The sequence below is a fragment of the Callithrix jacchus genome, chromosome 7 (genome assembly GCF_049354715.1).
Source record: "Callithrix jacchus isolate 240 chromosome 7, calJac240_pri, whole genome shotgun sequence".
Taxonomy (NCBI): Eukaryota; Metazoa; Chordata; class Mammalia; order Primates; family Cebidae; genus Callithrix; species Callithrix jacchus.
Genome location: NC_133508.1, coordinates 135,621,765 through 135,640,672, shown reverse-complemented (window position 1 = coordinate 135,640,672; position 18,908 = coordinate 135,621,765). Strand labels below are relative to the sequence as shown.

Genomic DNA, 18,908 nt, shown 5'->3' with positions numbered 1-18,908 from the left:
TTGGACAGTATGAGTTTAGATATACTCTGTCTCATGTAATTTGAACACTAGGAAGTACATAGCATTTGCTATATGGCCAGGCAGGCTCCTAAAGCACTTTCCAGGTATTAATTAGATCATTAAATCCTCAAAGCATCTCTATGAAATATATGTTATTAATCCCACCTTAAGGAGACTGAGGCATAGAAATATTAAAGGACTTGTTCAATTCCATATATCATGAAAATGATGGAAGTCAAGACTCAATTTCAAGAGTAAATTTCAGCGACATACTTTTAAAAATAATTCAACCGTTGTGGAAGACAGCGTGGCTATTCCTCGGATCTAGAAGTAGAAATACCATTTTACCCAGCAATCCCATTACTGGGTATATACCCAAAGGCTTATAAATCATTCTATTATAAAGACACATGCACACATATGTTCATTGTGGCACTGTTCACAATAGCAAAGACTTGGAACCAATACAAATGCTCATCAATGATAGACTGGATGAAGAAAATGTGGCACATGTACACCATGGAATATTATGCAGCCATAAAAAGGATGAGTTCATGTTCTTTGCAGGGACATGGATGAAACTGGAAACCATCATTCTCAGCAAACTGACACAAGAACAGAAAACCAAACACCACATGTTCTCACTCATAAGTGGATGTTGAACAACGAGAACACATGGACACAGGGAGGGGAACATCACAGACTGGGTCCTGGGGGTGGGGAGGCTAGGGGAGGAATAGCAGGGGGTGGGGAGATTGGAGAGGGATAGCATTAGGAGAAATACCTAATGTAGATGACAGGGTGATGGATGCAGCAAACCACCACCATGGCACATGTATACCTATGTAACAAACCTGCCCAATCTGCACATGTACCCCAGAGCTTAAAGTGTAATAAATAATTTTAAAAAATAAACAAATATATATACATATATATATATATGTATATATATACCACCTGTTGTGCTGAAGTTCACAAAAATTTAGTTCAATTATTTACTCTTTAAAAAATTGCATCAAAGTTAATCCAAACTCCTATAAAACTCAGGGGAATAAACCAGTGCAATAAAAAGTTGTAAAAGAAAAAACCTAGAACAGAACAGGGAAAGGGATACCAATGATAAGTTAGTGTGTATTGAACCAAGCAATGTAATGAGTATGTATTAAACAACTCTTAAACTGCATTGCCTGGGGGCCTAACAATTTACATTCTAGTATGTGTCATGATGCTTTGTGTACTGAGTGTGCTTGCTTTCATTTCTTCAGATACCTTGAGAGGCTTCAACTAGATGTTGGTTACTTAGTGGGGATTCAATAAACATTTTGAAAAATAATTCAATGTTTGCATTTGATTTGAAAAAATGCTTAAAAGTTTTATTCAAATATATTAAAATATTCTTAGGTGAAATTACAGACATATAGTTTATTATTAGAAAATTGCTACTTTATTATTTGCATGCTATTAGCTAGAATTTATGCCAGATATAGTAGGAATTTCAGAACTTTCCTATTTCTTGCTTCTGAGTGAATACTGAGAACAAATTCTATTCCATTTGGTTATCACAGTATGACTTCACATTTTAATGAACACTGTAGCCTAAAACAATTCTTAGTAGTCATCATTAAATCTGTTTCCATTGTAAAAGATCTCAGCAGTAAATGATACTTTTAAATAAATCATAAATGTCTTCATTCAGAATTTATTAAAATCAAATGCTAATTTGTAAATGTTAGCAGATTTTAACATGGGAAAGTTAAATATTTAATTATTAGTTCACAAAGCTAAAATTATTCAACTAAATATGAAAGAAATTAGCATTTATTTAATCTCTAAATGAAATTAGCTGTATCTCTCCCTGATCATGTTGAATGTATGTTTTAAGTATCTATTTATGAAAAGTGTGTGAAATCTTTCTTTGGGGAAATATAAAAACATATATTTTAATTAATCTAATAAAATATATATTTAAGAAAAGTATGTTAAACCTTTCTTTGGGGAAATATAAAATATATTTTAACTACATTTTAATTAAAGATCATATAACATTATTTATTAATTTAGAACTAGAATTTAGTTCCTGTTCACATTGCTTAGAAAGGAATAAAATATAAAATATATTTTAACTACATTTTAAATAATGATCATATAACATTATTTATTAATTTAGAACAAGAATTTAGTTCCTGTTCACATTGCTTAGAAAGGAATAGAAGGTAACATTATGTGTCAGTTCAAAAATAGTATGTAAGAAAATCTGTGTTGTTTGGATAGCACAGGGATGAGCAGAAACATATATTAATAATTTGTAAATTGTATAGATTGTAGCTAGGAATAAGAAATTATTGTACTACCAATTTAAACTCTTGAGTAGTTAATACATATTCCCCCATATATATAAAAACACTCAGAATTAAAAGATGAATTCAAAGATATTGTCTCCCCTTAAAGATTTTATGATCAAAAGGAGGAAAGAGATAAGTAAACCAGTAAAATACGACAAAGTATTAGAATTAAAATGACAAAATATTATAAGAACATTTATCAGAGCCATTCATCTCATGCTGAGAAATTGACCCTGTAATACTTGTTGATAATACCCTCTTTAATTTTTTAAATGTGATCATTTGGATGTTCCTTACGTGTTTTTACTTTATTTATAGTAGTTGGTGGTATATGTGGGATGAGGGGAAGAAAATGAAAAGTCCTGTCATCTTTATTTCTCACTCTTAAGAAAATTTATATTTATATCTATTGATGTCTGTCTGGGTTTCCAGAAGGAGAGAAAGTTACTGCTTTGACCTATTAAATGCACACAACCCTGTGAACTTATCCGTTAGGTATCATAAATAATCTACCTATAATATGAATTTCTTCACTGGCCACTTCTGTCAGTTTTCATAAGAGTAGAATAGTGAGAATATTGTGATTCATTTCTTTTACTTTTAGTTCTATCAATCTTGCTTTATATATTTTAAATTGTAATTTAGAAACTATACATTTAGAATTGTAAAATATTGTTGAAAGGCTGACTGATTTATGCTATAAAATGTTCTTTAAATTTAGAACATTTTATAGAACATTTTAGAACATCTTGCCTTAAAGTCTAATATATATATACATATGAAATATTAGACTTTAAGGCAAGATGATATATGAATATATATATGAATTTTATATGTATATATATACCAATATATACCAATATTAGACACTAACCAAAACAAAGCTGTACCAGCTTTCATTTCTTCAAACACCTTGAAAGTCTTCAACTAGATGTTGGGTACTTAATGGGGATTCAATAAACATTTTGAAAGCTGTGCTAGCTTTGTTTTGGTTAGTGTTTGCATTGTATAACTTTTCTAGTCTTTACACCTATCTGTGTTCTTATATTTCAAGTATTATCTTCCATAGCTTTTATCTTTTAATTGGAATTTTAGTCCATTTACATTTAAAATAATTTCTAATTTTTATGTTTATATTTACCATCTCAATTTTTTTTTGTTTCCTACCCTCTTTGACCTATTTATAACAATTTTAATTAATAGATTTTTATTAATATGTTTTTAAATACATTTTTAAATCCTACTCCCTCCTTTCACATTAGCTGGTTATGGTTGTTCGCTAAATATATTTTACTAAATTTTAAAAATTTCTGTTGTTTTTAACAAATTCCAGTTTTATAATGAAGTTTACATTCTTCTTAAATATTTTTGAACATAATCATAGTTATTCTAAAATATATGTTTTATAACTATGCTTACTGGATTATGTATGTATCTTTTTCTGGTTTTTAGGTTAATTTTTCTTCAGTCTTAGATTTTTAAAAAATAAAACCCCAGGCATTTTATCAAAAAATGTTTAGAAACTGTGGTTGGCTTTTTATTCTCCACAGAAAGTGCATTCTATCTTTGGTAGATAGGTAAGAGTGGGGACTGATCACTGCCATTTAAATCCAGGTCTGGATTGGTTGTTTACCTTTCATTTGCCCTACATATGAAAGAGTGTTGCCCTCCAGAAGTTTCAACTGTACACTGGGGTGTTTTCTAGGGCTCTTTCTTATTTGGTGACTCTGGTTTTTGTTTTCCCTGGACTATCAGGTTTTCTGTTTAGATCCTTAGGTTTTTGTCCTATGCAGTTTAAGAATTAAGCTCACTTTTCTGCACTTTATTTGCTCCAGTTTAATGGCCTCCTACATTTCCAAAATTCTGTGTCTGTCTGGTTTCAAAAGACTGCTAACATCTCTTTTCTCAGCTGTGGTCCTCTTCAAGATTCTTAGCCTTCCTCCCTTTGGTAAGAAGTGGCAAATGCCTCAGGGGAAAACTGACTTCTGGTTACCTCATTTTGTTCTTCCTTCCTCTCTAAGATCTTAGCCCTTCCAAGACTGCCTGCTTCGGCAGCTTGTGAATGCTTCTATTTTTTAAAAAATTATTATTCTCCCAAAGTTTATCTATCATAATCAAAAGGAGAATTCAAAAAATTATTTACTAAATGTCTACTGTGTACCACGTTAATGCTAACTCCTGTAGTATGAGGGTAATATGTTTATATGTGGCTTGTATTCTGATTCAAGAAACTAATGTTGTACTGACTGACATGGAAACATAACACATGCCACAGATATGTGGTTATATTAGAGACATACAGATTATGCTGTAGGAGTTTAGAGGAGGAGCACTAACTCACCCTCTAAGTGAAGTGTTTCCTAGAGGAGGCATGATTCTAGAAAGGAAAGATTGAGAGTTAGCCATAATTCCTCATCTACTTGATACAAGCTGTGAGTATTCTATATTAATACTGAAAATGTACTGCTTATTGCTATTTAAAACACAAAGTCATTTGAAACATTAAAAATATGTTTGAGGATGTAAGTTAGTTTCAAAATTTTAACTATGGCAATTGATTTCTCTGTAGGTATTCAAAGCAATGAGTATCCCACAGATCAGAAATCCTTCCCTGCCGCCCCCGGAAAAAATGTCTGAAGCCTATTCTGCAAAGATTGCTCTTTTTGGTGCTGGGCCTGCAAGTATAAGTTGTGCTTCCTTTTTGGCTCGATTGGGATACTCCGACATCACTATATTTGAAAAACAAGAATATGTTGGTGGTTTAAGGTAATGCCTACATTTATTTCATGTTTATAGTGTCAGAAATGATGGAGCAAAACAATTATGAATATTGTTGGTTCATAATCATATATAAACTTCAGGCTCACAGATGGTATTTTAAATGTTCTTTTTCCAAATGTTCAAATTTTGATTACATTATTTGCTTTAAAATTTGCAGTTGGCTTTAAGCAATATTTATTTAAGAATATTTCTCTCTAGTTCTGTGAATTTAAGAGAAATCTCTGCAAATTGTATTTTGATTATGAGAACCAATCTGTGAAAAATTGTTTTAGCCCTTGAATTTTTCTTTTAATAGAGATATACCTGAAAATCATGGATATTAGTGATGGGGAAAACCTAGCTCTGTAGAATACTGGACTATTCATTGTGTTGTCTACATAGATATGTTGTCTTACATATTTTCAGTTTATAATTTCTTGAGTCTTACACTTGATTAAAATTTTGTCAGCATCTACCAGAAATGTTGTATTTAAATATACATTTTAAATATCACATAATCATATTATTCCCTTGAGGTTTCATACATGAAAAAGAGAATGTATATTTAAAATAAATAGAACTCTATACTCAACATATATTTTATTATCATAAAGGAGTAAAATTATGATTATGGAGTAGATATTGCTTAAAATATTTGATGCAAAATAAAGAATTTGGATGGTAACTGAATAATATTACTCAATTGATTTTTTACTTTCTCTACATATAGTATCAAAAAAGTCATGGATTGTAAAATTAAGCAATTTGGAATATCTGTTTCTATACTTAACATTTAAATTTGTTATAGCTACAGCACTATTTGTAACCAGTAAATTAACCATAGCCAATAATGACAGAGGATAAATTTAATCAAGTTGTTACTAAAATCTGTGAAGTTTCTCACCTGTGAATATATGTTAATGAACATATCAATTTTGATATTGCTCAAACAACAATATGCTAAACCCAATATAATAAAAAATTATCAATTATTTGTCTCTTTGATATAAATATGTTGATATATTTATTGACATAAATATTGATGAATAAGCTATTAGTAATATGATATTATTTGACTGATTCATCAAGCAAAAGTATCACATACTAAGAAGACCCTTTAGAGTGGATATGAAACATATACAAATTGATTGTTAAGAAATAATTATTCTTCTGTATTACACTACTATGAATTTTAAGAGATTACATGTTTTTTATGAATTTATTTCTCTGGAAAGTAAAATGCCCTATACATTGTTTTGCTGGAAAGATTTAGACTATCATTTTAATGGCATTTAACACAGCTTTATTAATTAGAAAAAACATAATCTGTTAACAATATATGTATAAGCACTGTTGTTTTCAGTTATACACATCAGTGAATATCTAAGCTAATTTTTAAAATGTGAACTTAATTGAGTACCCTGGGAGGCTAGGAAAATGCTCTTTGCCACTTAATTGCATTTTCACAAAGAGCCTAAAATGGAACCAACCCTGTTTATAAATTACTCTATATTGCCAATTTTGGTGGAAGATTACTGTTTTTAGTCTATCTCTTTTTTAACTCAAATACAGGATAGGCATTTTTAATTCCTATAAATTAGTACTAAACTTTTTTTTATTATTTATTTGTTCAACATTTTCTAGTGAGACAGATGTCTCTGGATTAATGACCAAACATCGTGGTTTTTCATTTAAAGTTGTCAAATTCTTTCTTTTGCCTTTGAATCATCCCAATATGTAGAGATAATATAAAATATTTAATCAATCTCATTTGTACTGTCCCATGGTAGAGGCATTCTGTGTCACTGTTACAGGGTTATGAAAAGTGATGCTAGAATTTAGCCAGAATTCCACAAAACTTTCCTGTCAATTTCTTTTCTCACTTATAGCTGCCTCTCATTCTCTTGTATCTTCAAAGTGGCTAAAAAAGATTAAATTAGCTTTGTATTTGAAATCAATTCCTTAAAGAGGTAATGTCAAGTTTTATCTATACTTTTCCTTTGCATCCAAACAGATTCTTTCAACCCCGTGAATTAGTATCATAACCACTTTTTAAGAAATCACTAGAGTCAGTGAAAAATATCTAGGATTTAATCTCTATTGCATTGAACATATCAATTATTTTTGATGTTGCAACACATTTATAAAATAATCAGTAGTTTTGCTTTCCTCTAACAGTGATTTCTTTTTTTAGGACATTGGTTTAAGAGGGTTAAAAGGGCTTGGTATTATAACAAAGATAAACAAAATAGTGTTAAGAGATTTTCAAGTATGTGCAAATAATATACTTTCTGATTTTTTTCTGATAAATTAATATATTTGAATGATGGCGTTTTTGTTAGGTAGGATAGTGAGGCCAATGCTGCCCTTTGCTTTACCTCTTTCAAATTTTATATTGTTTTTTATTATGCCTATTGTTTTTCTTGTTGATTGACAATAAAGAGAAATGGGGTCTAGGTGAAATAGTTACAGCAATAGTCAATATTTTGAGAATGTGCAATGAACTGAAGCATACCTGTGTCAAGAGTATGAGAATTGTGCTTTAAAAAGTATGGAAAGTTGTTATAGATACATTTCATTACATGAAAGAGACAGGAAATAGAAGAAAGATTTTTTTTCATGTTGTCTGACATGCTACTGACTGTACTAAAGAATTTAGGATTACAACAAGAAAAAATTTTTTTCAAAAACTTAGATTGTTACAGGACCACAGATGGAAAAAAGTTTGTTCTCCTAAGCACAACAAACTTGGAAAATAATCATTCCTATTAAATTCTGTCTTCTGTCTTTTTATCTTCTTTTTCACCCTGCAGTCTTCAGAGTAATCTCATTTACTCTCATGGTTTCAATTACCACTTACATGCGAAAGTCTTAAAAATCTGTATCTGCCCTGACATCTTTCTCCATCCTGAGCAACAGATTTATACATTGAAACCCTAGACATCTCTTTATAAACTTCATCATATCAGTGATCAATGTTGCTTCTCTCCCTGAGTTTGCCATCTCAGGGGATGGCAAATGTAAACATGAGTTTACATGGCATCACTATCATAGCAGATCCCATCTCAGGGGATGGTTTCATTATCTGGGCTACTCTTTAATATCCTGGAGTTCCATTTTATCAACATGCTAAAAAAAAGTCCTCTGATATTTTTATCTCTTACTTTCCTTTTTTTTGAGAGGGAATCTGGCTCTCTGGCTCTCTCACCCAGGCAGAGTGGAGTGCAATGGTGAGATCTTCACTCACTGCAACTTCCACCCCCCAGGTTCAAGCAATTCTCCTGCCTCTGCCTCCTAAGTATCTGGGACTACAGGTGTGCACCACCATGCCTGGCTAATTTTTGTATTTTTAGTAGACATGGGGTTTCACCATTTTGGCCTGACTGATCTTGAACTCCTGACCTCAAGTGATCCACCCACTTTGGTCTCCCAAAATGCTGGGATTGCAGGTGTGAGCCACCATTTCCAGCCACCTCTCACTTTCTTTACCACTGCATTAGCTTCCAAACAGTTATCTTGGCTTCCTGATTTGTCTTTTCAAATTTATTCTTCCTTTAGTTTCCAAATCTGATTCTATCTCTTTTCCACTTGAAATATTTCAACAACTACTTCTCACCTCAGACTTAAAGGATATGGCCTGGCATAAAAACCATTCAGTGACCTGACACCTACCTATATTTTCCCTGTCCTCCTTCCCTCCCTTCCTTCTTCAGTTTATATATTGATCACTTGACTACATGCTGGTCTTTATTTCTGGCTCTATTTAGAGCATAAAAGTAAATAATGTAAAGTGCCTTCTCATGGGGCTTATATTCTAGTGGTGGGGAGACAGACAACAAATGAACAATAAACCAAATGTGGAATATGTTAGATGATGATAAATGCAAGGAGGAAGTCTTTTAAAAATGATGGATTAATGGCATACCTAGCATACCAGATACCCAGTATAGATTTTTTTTAACATGCTGTCTTCTGGTCTATACAATAAAATTCAATAAGAATCACACAAAACCAATAAGAATTTCTTTTTAAATTTATTGTGTAGAACAAAAAATGATTAAAACAAATTATTTTAATATTAAGAATGTAGCTATTTTCAATTTTAAACACAAAAATTCCATGTGATCATACAAAACAACAGAATTGAAGTAATTCATATTGCCTCGTGTGCTATCATTTTACCAATTCCAAATCAACTTTTCACATATTGGAATCCGTAGTATCACAGGAGTGGAGGCATATGCTGCCTACAGGGAATTGGAATGAGGAATGCCTGTAGCTGAATCAGCAGGCGCTCATGGCCACTATTTAACTGTAATTCAGCAAGTTAACTTTCCTGTAGAACACCATGTTTATTAAAGAGTTGGTAATAAAAATGGGATCATTGAAAAGCTTACCTATATATTACTAGAACTCAGTAGCAACTATGGCAATTGTTTAGAATTTAGACCCACCAGAGAATTTTTTTTTTGGCAGAGGACATTGTTTAGGATACTAGTAATATTATTAAGAATTACTAGCTCATGAAAATAATACTAAACAGGCCCATTTTTGTAAGTTTTAGAATGGTTTTTAAATTATCTAAAAATAAAACACCCTCTTATTGCCTGCATCTGGGCTTGGTATGGTGGAGGAAAGGGACTAGTGTTAGATGATGATGGAGTTTAGAGCCTGAGGACCTCATGAAATGGGGTTATCTGAGGACCAATGTTGTGTTGTAAGAACCAAAGCTTAGCGTTAGGCATGATAAATATGAGATACCTGTTAGACACCCAAGTGAACATAAAAGTCTAGAATTTAGATTTGAGAAAAAAGATGTGAAAACCATCACATACCAATGGTATTTTAAAGTCCTAAGACATTTCTACTACTTGCATATCTCATCCTACAATAAGCCTCCCCTCCTTTGAAACACTCTTGTTCACATTTGTTATTTTATATTTGTCATGTTCTGTGTAAATGTGTGTGTGTATGTCTTATATCTATTTGCTGACTTCATCTATTAGTGAATATAACTACATCACATTTTTTATAATTTTCACCCACCCCTCTACCTACTTGACTGTGACCAAATCTAACTAACATTTCTTAGCATTTCACATTTCTCTTACTTTCTTTAGGAGATGTTGGGAAATAGATTCTCTCACACTTATTTATTTAACACTGTGCTAAGTGTTGGTGAAATGGTTTCAGAGCAGCATGGGGTTTTAAGCAGAGCTGCTGAAGCCCAGCAGCCTGGCATTCCATTTTCTCTGGTGCCCACATCTGTGTTCAAAGCTATACTGCCATAAGTGGTGCCTGTTCTTTCTTCCTTCCTCAGGTTTCTTCCTGCTATGTTAGATGTTCCTTCCTTTCTTTTTTTCTGGCCAACAGAAAGTTGTCCCTGCTCTTTATAACTTGTTCTTTCAAAAATTTTTCTTAAGTCGAAACCACTGACTTGCACTCACACCGTTTTTTTCTTTAATTCCATGTGCTTCTACTTACATCCCGTAAAATCCAAGAGTAGGCCTGGCTCATTGGAAGGTTCTCAGCTTCACAATGTATCTGGATGGATTTAAGATTCTCATCTTGTTGTAGCTGGTTTATTTGGCTAGAATTATTTGTTCATAGTATATTGCTTTTGCTTTCCTGTTCAACCTATTGAGGACCTGCATCAATGCTCAATTTTAGTCTATATTTAATCTCTCTCCTATGGAGCCCCATGTCTATCAAGTCTGGGTGTCTGTTTTTTATTCACATACAGTCCACAGTTGTTAAGAATCTTTCTATTTAGCCTTTGAAGGCAAAGCCTTCTTGGTTCCCAGAACATTCCGGCACATTCATGTCACTCTGAGGTAATGTGGCTGGAGTTCACAAGTTGGCTTAAGAGATTTTTATCTCTGCCCTATGCCTGAATTCATTTTTTAAACATAATCTTATATTTCTAACTAGAGGGAAGCTTCTTTAGTGTACAGCTTTGATTTTATAGTGTTTGATAACTTGCATTTTCTATAACATTAAGCATGATGTCTTGCTTATTGATATATAAAAATTAATTGAATAATCAAGTTCTTAAGTCATCAAAGAATAAAAAGGCTGCACTTTGGAAGACTTTTCAATTGATGATTCAGAAGATTCATCTTCAACAATTATTTATTTTACAAATTAATCTCTATAATATAGAAAATATTGCTATTATATATATATATATATACACACACAAACACATTAAAGATATAGTGAATATACTTCTCTCATTGTGTATATCATATTATAAATGTAAGTATGTTTTATGCATCCTTCCATGATCAGAAAAAGAGCTTTTTAAATGTGAGAATTTATTGGTAAAATTCATCATCAAATTATTGCAGCTTACATTTGGCTGGCACTTTGTAAACACTGTCTGGCACTATTCACTTTCAATGAGTAGGTGAATGAATTAATGAGCAAATGATGAATGAGTGGATCGCTGTGTATTTACGGACATACATAGCTTTTTAATTGTTATGAAACATTGGAAAGTGTTTTGAGCTTACTTTTAATACTCTATTATACTACTAAAATGATAGTGCTATAGGCCTCATGATTTTTTTTTAAATGCAGGCAATAGGTATTAATATAAAATAGGACGGTTTTTAAATTACTGAACCTTTTTGGGACAATCAGTGCCTTCACAGAAGAAGACTAGTTTATTGTAAAAATGTTCTATAGATCACACGGAACTGGTTTTATAATACTCTAAAAAGTATGGTAATACAGAGTTACACATTTGCATTTCAACAAGCTAGAAGTATATTTATAGAATATGTATGTGAATATGTGTATATATATGTGTGCACATATATTAAAATCTATATCTTCAACTAGTTTCATTAATAGATTTTAAGATTTTGCTTTTGTAGGAATATATAGAATTATTATTATATAAATCAGCTAAATATTGAACTTAAAATTATAGAAATTGCTTTTGGCCAGTTTTATATTTATCATTTTTTATTGCCATAATTTAGTTATTTTTATATCAGTTTCTACTGTAACTTCATTCCATGTAATATTTTTTATGTCAATAAAAATGTAGATGTCCTCATATAAATACTCTCAGAAGAGATATTTATTTACTACTAATCCATACAGATATGTTACGCTTTTTTAAGATTGGTCATTTTTCTACTGATGCCTACTTTTCTTTTTCTGTTTCTTTTTTCAGTACTTCTGAAATCCCTCAGTTCCGCCTGCCATATGATGTAGTGAATTTTGAGATTGAGCTAATGAAGGACCTTGGTGTAAAGGTAAATGAAAAAAACACCTATCTGTGTACCGCTCAAAAATAAAGGAGTAGGCTGTACACTAAAGATTAACAGAAAATGTCACGCGTTTTAGGAAAGAACAATTAAAAGCTACACCAGGCAGAAGCAGAAAGATGCTTCCCCTTGCTTAGGGCATTTGTCTGTCTACTGTCTGAATGCCACTAGCCTGGAAAAGGGCAATCAATAGTTCTCATCTGGCATGCCTGCATGTGATTAATTGTCTGTAAGAAACAAATTCCTAAATTGCTTTAGGGGTTCAGTGCAGCTAATAGAAAGATTTGGTTTCTTTAATCATGTTTTTTCATGCAAGTTTTGTGCACTCTGAAACATTAGTATTTCACAATTTGGAACATAATTTCTTACGGAGTTTTATTTTATTATATTCATCATGTAAGTAGTATGAATATGATAATCCTTTCTCAACATAAGCAATAAATCAATGGGGTGAAAAGCAACAGCTTTGTATTTTTTTATTATTTTGTATAAGAAATATTGTATTTTTCTTTTTGAGATGGTTGAAAAGTTGACACATTTTTTACTTTCAGCATATAGCTTTAAATATTCCTCTTTTGTTAAGAGTGTTGCATTCTAGCTCTTTACTTGAACATATTTCTGTTTTTGTTTGAAAAATGTTAATTTTTCCTAATAGATATAACACAATATATTAGTAATGTACTGTGATTTACATAACACATGGTGTAAGTATATGCAGAAGATATTTTGAAAAGTGATTAACAAAATACTCATACCTTTTGCATTTACCAGTAAAACTTAAAATGAATCAGTAAAACAGAAAATACTCAAAACAATATTTTGTGGTTTATATTTATAATTACATTTCATTTGACAGTGGTTCGGTGATGAAACATTTACACATAATAACTAAACAAGATGTCTGAGAACAAAAACAGTGTGGATTTCTGCAACTTTATAAAAACTTAATATTCAAAATTACAGTGTTCATAATAGATGATTTAGGGGTGATTATTTTACAGAAGCATATGCTGAAAAGTTTTAAAATGTCTTTCATTTTGAATACAAGTTCTTCTCTAAATCTCATTAAATAAGAAAATGATTATTAAAATTTCAAACTATTAGATTTGGTATTTATGACCAAGTAGAAGATGAATATTTCCAACACAAAGACATGAGAAATGTTTGAGGTGATGAATATCCTAATTATCTTGATTTGATCATCATGCATTGTATGCATGTATCAAAATATCACATGTACCCCATAAATATGTACAATTATTATGTATTAATAAAAATGAAAAAAGAAATTAGGCTCTATTTCTACATATATTTTACATAAAATTGCAAAATTGCATTCCATTTTTACAGGACCAGATATATTGCATAAATGAGAGCATGAGAGCCAAGAAATATATCTTATAGTCATGCCACTTTTTTATTTTCTTGACAGATAGCCTTGGCAAAGTCAATTAATATATCGAAGTTTGGTCAAAATCTTCTCAAATAAAAAGTATGGTACTAATATTTGTTTAAAATATAAAAATATTTGTTTATGAATGCAAAGCACATCTCTGGAAAGATATAAGAATCTGATAGCACAGATTGCCTTTGGGAAGGTGTGGAAAAATTTTTTCAACGTTTTGTATATTTGAATTTTAAACTCTGTGAATCTGTTACATTATTGAAGAAAAAAGTAGAACCTAAATCAAAGAGTCTTGCCCATTTCTCAGGCTGTTTTAGATGTGAAGGAAATAATGTTTTCAAATTTGCTTTGTAAACAATAAATTCCATATACAATTCCAAGGAAATATAGTAGTGAGATTTTTTTTTACTTTGAGGATTTGTATCCATTGACAAGACACTCTTGCAGCTTTTATGACTTACCAACTTTAGCCGTAAGAGGGTACATTTTGAAAAAGTGGTTTATGCTTGTTACCTCCTTTTGAAGAGTCATCACCCAGGTTCTTTTTATAATTTACCTTCTCTTTGTCCCTCTCAACTAATATTATATATTTTAACGTCAGCAGTAATTTCCTGGCGATGAAATGAACTTTTTTTCTGGGTTCATACTGTTTGACTCCCGTGTAGCATATGATGTATAAGTTCTCTTATATACATGTGTATGTATTTTGACTTTCATGGCCTATCACTATCTTGTTTATTATTTTTCTTTTTCTTATACTTCCCAATAGATTTGTTTTATTTATTCAACAAATAATTGTTCGGAATTTATTTTTGTCAAGTAGTACCATGTAGAACCATCCTTCTTTAACTCCAGTCCTGTATACTTAGTAGTTTAATAAAGATATTATCATGCAAATAAAGACACTGATTGTATCCAGAACCCAGTTCAGTTTTAATATCTTTGCTCCCGACTATTTTTTTAGCTGCATTTCCTGTTGAATATTTTAATTTCAATTTATCTTATACTCAATAGCCAATCAGTTCCTCTAGTGCTAAGATTAATTTTTTCAAGTCAAATATTCTGTTAAAAGAAAAATGAGAATTTTATTTGTTATTTCTACATTATTTTTCTTCCATGATTTCAATAGCTAGTATGTTAAAAAGAAGAGGGCTAATACATGGAATACTTTTTATTGTCTCTGAAATTACATTTTAAGTCATATTGAATACATATTTTTTCTAGTGTTACATTAATAAATTTTATTAATTAAAAAAATAAGCAAGGAGTTCTAAATTTTTCAATTCCCCTTTATAAACACTTTAGTTTGGTTTATATATTCAATTATATTAATCATTGAATTTCTAGAATATATCAATTTTTGCATTGTGTTTATTTCTGTACATGTAATTCAGATTAATTTTGTTAGTATTTTTAAATTTTTTCTTTTGCATTTATTTATTTATATAATGGATATTAAAACTGGAAATATATCAGGGAACAGTCAAATACTGTTACTGTTACAAGTTTTAAATGTACAAAGACTATTTTGTTTTGTTTTGCCTTATTTTTATTTGTTGCTTTGTAAATTTTTGATGATAGGGTTAAACAAGCCTTATAAAATTAAATGTCTAAGCATTTTATTATTTTCTTATTGGTAAGAATAGTATTTTGAGACATCTTTTTTACTAAATTTGGAAGCTTTCATCTTCTCAAAGCCCTTTTATGAAATAGAACTATGGCTATTTTTCTTCATGACTTCTATAAGTTTTTTTGTACTGATTTTGTTCTCATGTCAATTTTGCCAATATATTTTTTCTAGAAAAAAATTCTGCTTCATTGAGACTTGAATTAATTAGCAAAGATTTAAGCCTATTATTTCAATATACAGTAAAAATATCTCATCTGTGCCTATGATTATATTTGCTCTTGCATCACTGAATTTACTTTGTTTTCTTTCTAAGATGAGGTAGTGGTTTATCTAGTTAATAATTATTGTCTTTAAAAGAAACAGTTATCAAAGTTTTATTTTTTGTTTTCATTAATTGCTGACTATAGCTTTATTAACACTTTCCCCAGCTATTCTTATTTGTTATTCTCTTTTTTAAGTTTAGTTTTATTTTATTTTAAGTTCCTGGTTACATGTGCAGGATGTGCAGGTTTGTTACATAGGTAAACATGTACCATGGTGATTTGCTGCACCAATCAACCCATCGCTAGGTATTAAGCCCCACATGCATTAGCTAATTATTCTGATGCTCTCCATCTCCCTGCCCCACTCAACAGGCCTCAGTGTGTGTTGTTCCCCTCCCTGTGTCCATGTGTTCTCATTATTGAGCTTCCACTTTTAAGTGAGAACATACAGTGTTAGTTTGCTAAGGATAATGACTTCCAGCTCCATCCATGTCCCTGCAAAAGATATGATATAATTTTGTTATGGCTGCATAGTATTCCGTGGTATATATGTAGCACATTTTCTCTATCCAGTCTATCATTGATGGGCATTAGGGTTGATTTCATGTCTTTGCTATTGTGAATAGTGTTTCAGTGAACATACACATGCATGTATCTTTATAAAATAATGATTTATATTCCTTTGGCTATATGGCCCAGTAATGGAATTGCTGGATCAAATAGTATTTCTGGTTCTACGTCTTTGAGGAAAGGCCACACTGTTGTTTTCTGACTTTTTAATAGTTACCATTCTGACTGGTATGAGATGGTATCTAATTGTGGATTGATTTGCATTTCTCTAATGATCAATCATGTTGAGCTTTTTTTCATATGTTTGTTGGCCAGATAAATGTCTTCTTTTGAGAAATGTCTGTTTATATCCTTTGTCCACATTTTTCTTTTTTTTTCGAGGTGGAGTATTGCTCTGTTACCCAGACTGGAGTACAATGGCACTATCTTGGCTCACTGCAACCTCCACCTCCTGGGTTCAAGCAATTTTCCTGCCTCAGCCTCTCAAGTAACTGGGATTACAGGTGCTCATCACCACACATGGCTGATATTTTGAATTTTTATCAAAGATGGGGTTTCACCATGTTGGCCAGACTGGTTTTGAACTCCTGAACTCAAGTGATTCACCCACCTTAGCCTCCCAATGTGCTGGAATTATAGACATGAGCCCCTATGCCTGGCCCCTTTTTCCCACTTTTTAATGGTTTTTTTTTTCTTGTAAATTTGTTTAAGTTCCTTGTAGATTTTGGATATTCAACCTTAAAGATGGATAGATTGCAAAAATTTTCTCCCATTATGTAGGTTGTCTGTTCACTCTGATGATAGTTTCTTTTGCTGTGCAGAAACTTTATAGTTTAATTAAATTTCATCTGTAAATTTTTACTTTGTGCAGGTGCTTTTGACGTTTTCATCATAAAATCTTTGCTGGTGCTATATCCTGAATGATATTGCCTAGATTTTCTTCTAGGGTTTTTATAGTTTTGGGTTTTACATGTAATTCTTTCATCCATCTTGAGTTAATTTTTCTATAAGATGTAATGAAGGAGTCCAGTTTCAATTTTCTGGATATGGCTAGGCAGCTTTCCAACCACCATTGATTAAATAGGAAATCCTTTCCCCATTGCTTGTTTTTGGTCAGATGGTTGTATTGTGTGGTCTTATTTCTGAGATCTCTATTCTGGTCCTTTGGTCTATGTGTTTGTTTTTGTTCCAGTACCATGCTGTTTCAGTTACTGTAGCCTTGTAGTATAGTTTGAAGTCAGATAGTATGATGCCTTCAGCTTTGTTCTTTTGGTTTAGGATTATCTTGGCTATATGGGCTCTTTTTTGTTTCTGTATGAATTTTAAAGTAGTTTTTTTCTAATTCTGTGAAGAATGTCAATAGTAATTTAATGGGAATAGAATTGAATCTATAAATTACTTTTTAATATCATGAAAATTAATTATTCCTATCCATGAGCAAGGAATATTTTTCCATTATTTTGTGCCCTCTCTGATTTCCTTGAGCAGTAGTTTGTAGTTCACCTTGAAGAGGTTTTTCACTTTCCTTGTTAGCTGTATTCGTAAGTATTTTATTCTCTTTATAGCAGTTGTGAATGGGAGTTCATTCATGATTTGGCTCTCTCAAAATCCACATTGATTTTCTATACTGAGACTGCTGAAGTTGCTTATCAACTTAAGCTTTTGGGCTAATCGGTGGAGCTTTCTAGATACGGTATCATGTCATCTGCAAATACAGACAGTCTGACTTCCTCTCTTTCTTTTTGAATACTCTTTATTTCTGTCTCTTGCCTGATTGTTCTGGCCAGAACTTCCAATTCTGTGTTGAATAGGAGTTGTGAAAGAGGGCATCCTTGCCTTGTGCCAGTTTTCAACGGGAATACTTCCAGCTTTGTTCATTCAGTATGATATTGGCTGTGGTTTTATCATGAAGAACTTTTATTATTTGAGGTATGTTCATGAATACCTAGTTTATTGAGAGTTTTTAACAGGAAAGGATATTGAATTTTATCAAAGGACTTTTCTGCACCTATTGAGATAATCATGTGGGTTTTTTTGGTTTAGTTCTCTTTATATGATTAGTTAAATTATTGATTTGCATATGTTGAACCAGCCTTGCACCCAGGGATGAAGTCAACTTGATTGAGATGGATAAGCTTTTTATATCCTGCTGAATTTTATTTGCCAGTATTTTATTGATGATTTTTGCATAGATGTTCATCAGGGATATTGGCCTGAAGTTTTCTCTTTTTGTTGTATCTCTGCCAGGTTTTGGTATCAGGATGATGATGGCCTCATAAGATGAGCTAGGGAGAAGTCCCTCATTTTCAATTGTTTGAAATAGTTTCAGAAGAAATTGTACCAGCTTCTGTTTGCAATTCTGGTAGAATTCAGCTGTAAATCCATCTGGCCCTGAGCTTTTTTTGGTTAGTAGGCTATTTATTACTGCCTCAATTTCAGAACTTGTTATTGGTCTTTCAGGGATTCAACTTCTTCCTTGTTCAATCTTCAGAGAGTGTATGTGCTCAGGAATTTATCCATTTCTTCTAGCTTTTCTAGTTTATTTGTATAAAAATGTTTGTAGTATTCTCTGATGGTTGTTTATATTTCTGTGGGATCAGTGGTGATATCCCCTTTATCATTTTTATTGTGTCTATTGGATTCTTTTCTCTTTTTTTT

At 31.6% G+C, this 18,908-nt stretch overlaps 1 protein-coding gene across 4 annotated transcripts in view; it reads left to right on the top strand.

Moving 5' to 3' along the window:
• DPYD (dihydropyrimidine dehydrogenase) overlaps window positions 1-18,908 on the top strand; it is an 895,784-nt gene that overhangs the window by 263,481 nt on the left and 613,395 nt on the right. For all 4 annotated transcript variants that reach the window (XR_008473049.2, XM_035252229.3, XM_054236576.2 and 1 more), the window contains 2 exons: window positions 4,912-5,108; window positions 12,289-12,370. Coding sequence is in view for 3 of the 4 variants with exons in the window: in XM_035252229.3 (XP_035108120.1) it covers window positions 4,912-5,108; window positions 12,289-12,370 (279 nt within the window). In the remaining variant the exon portion in view is untranslated. The remainder of the gene's footprint in view (window positions 1-4,911; window positions 5,109-12,288; window positions 12,371-18,908) is intronic.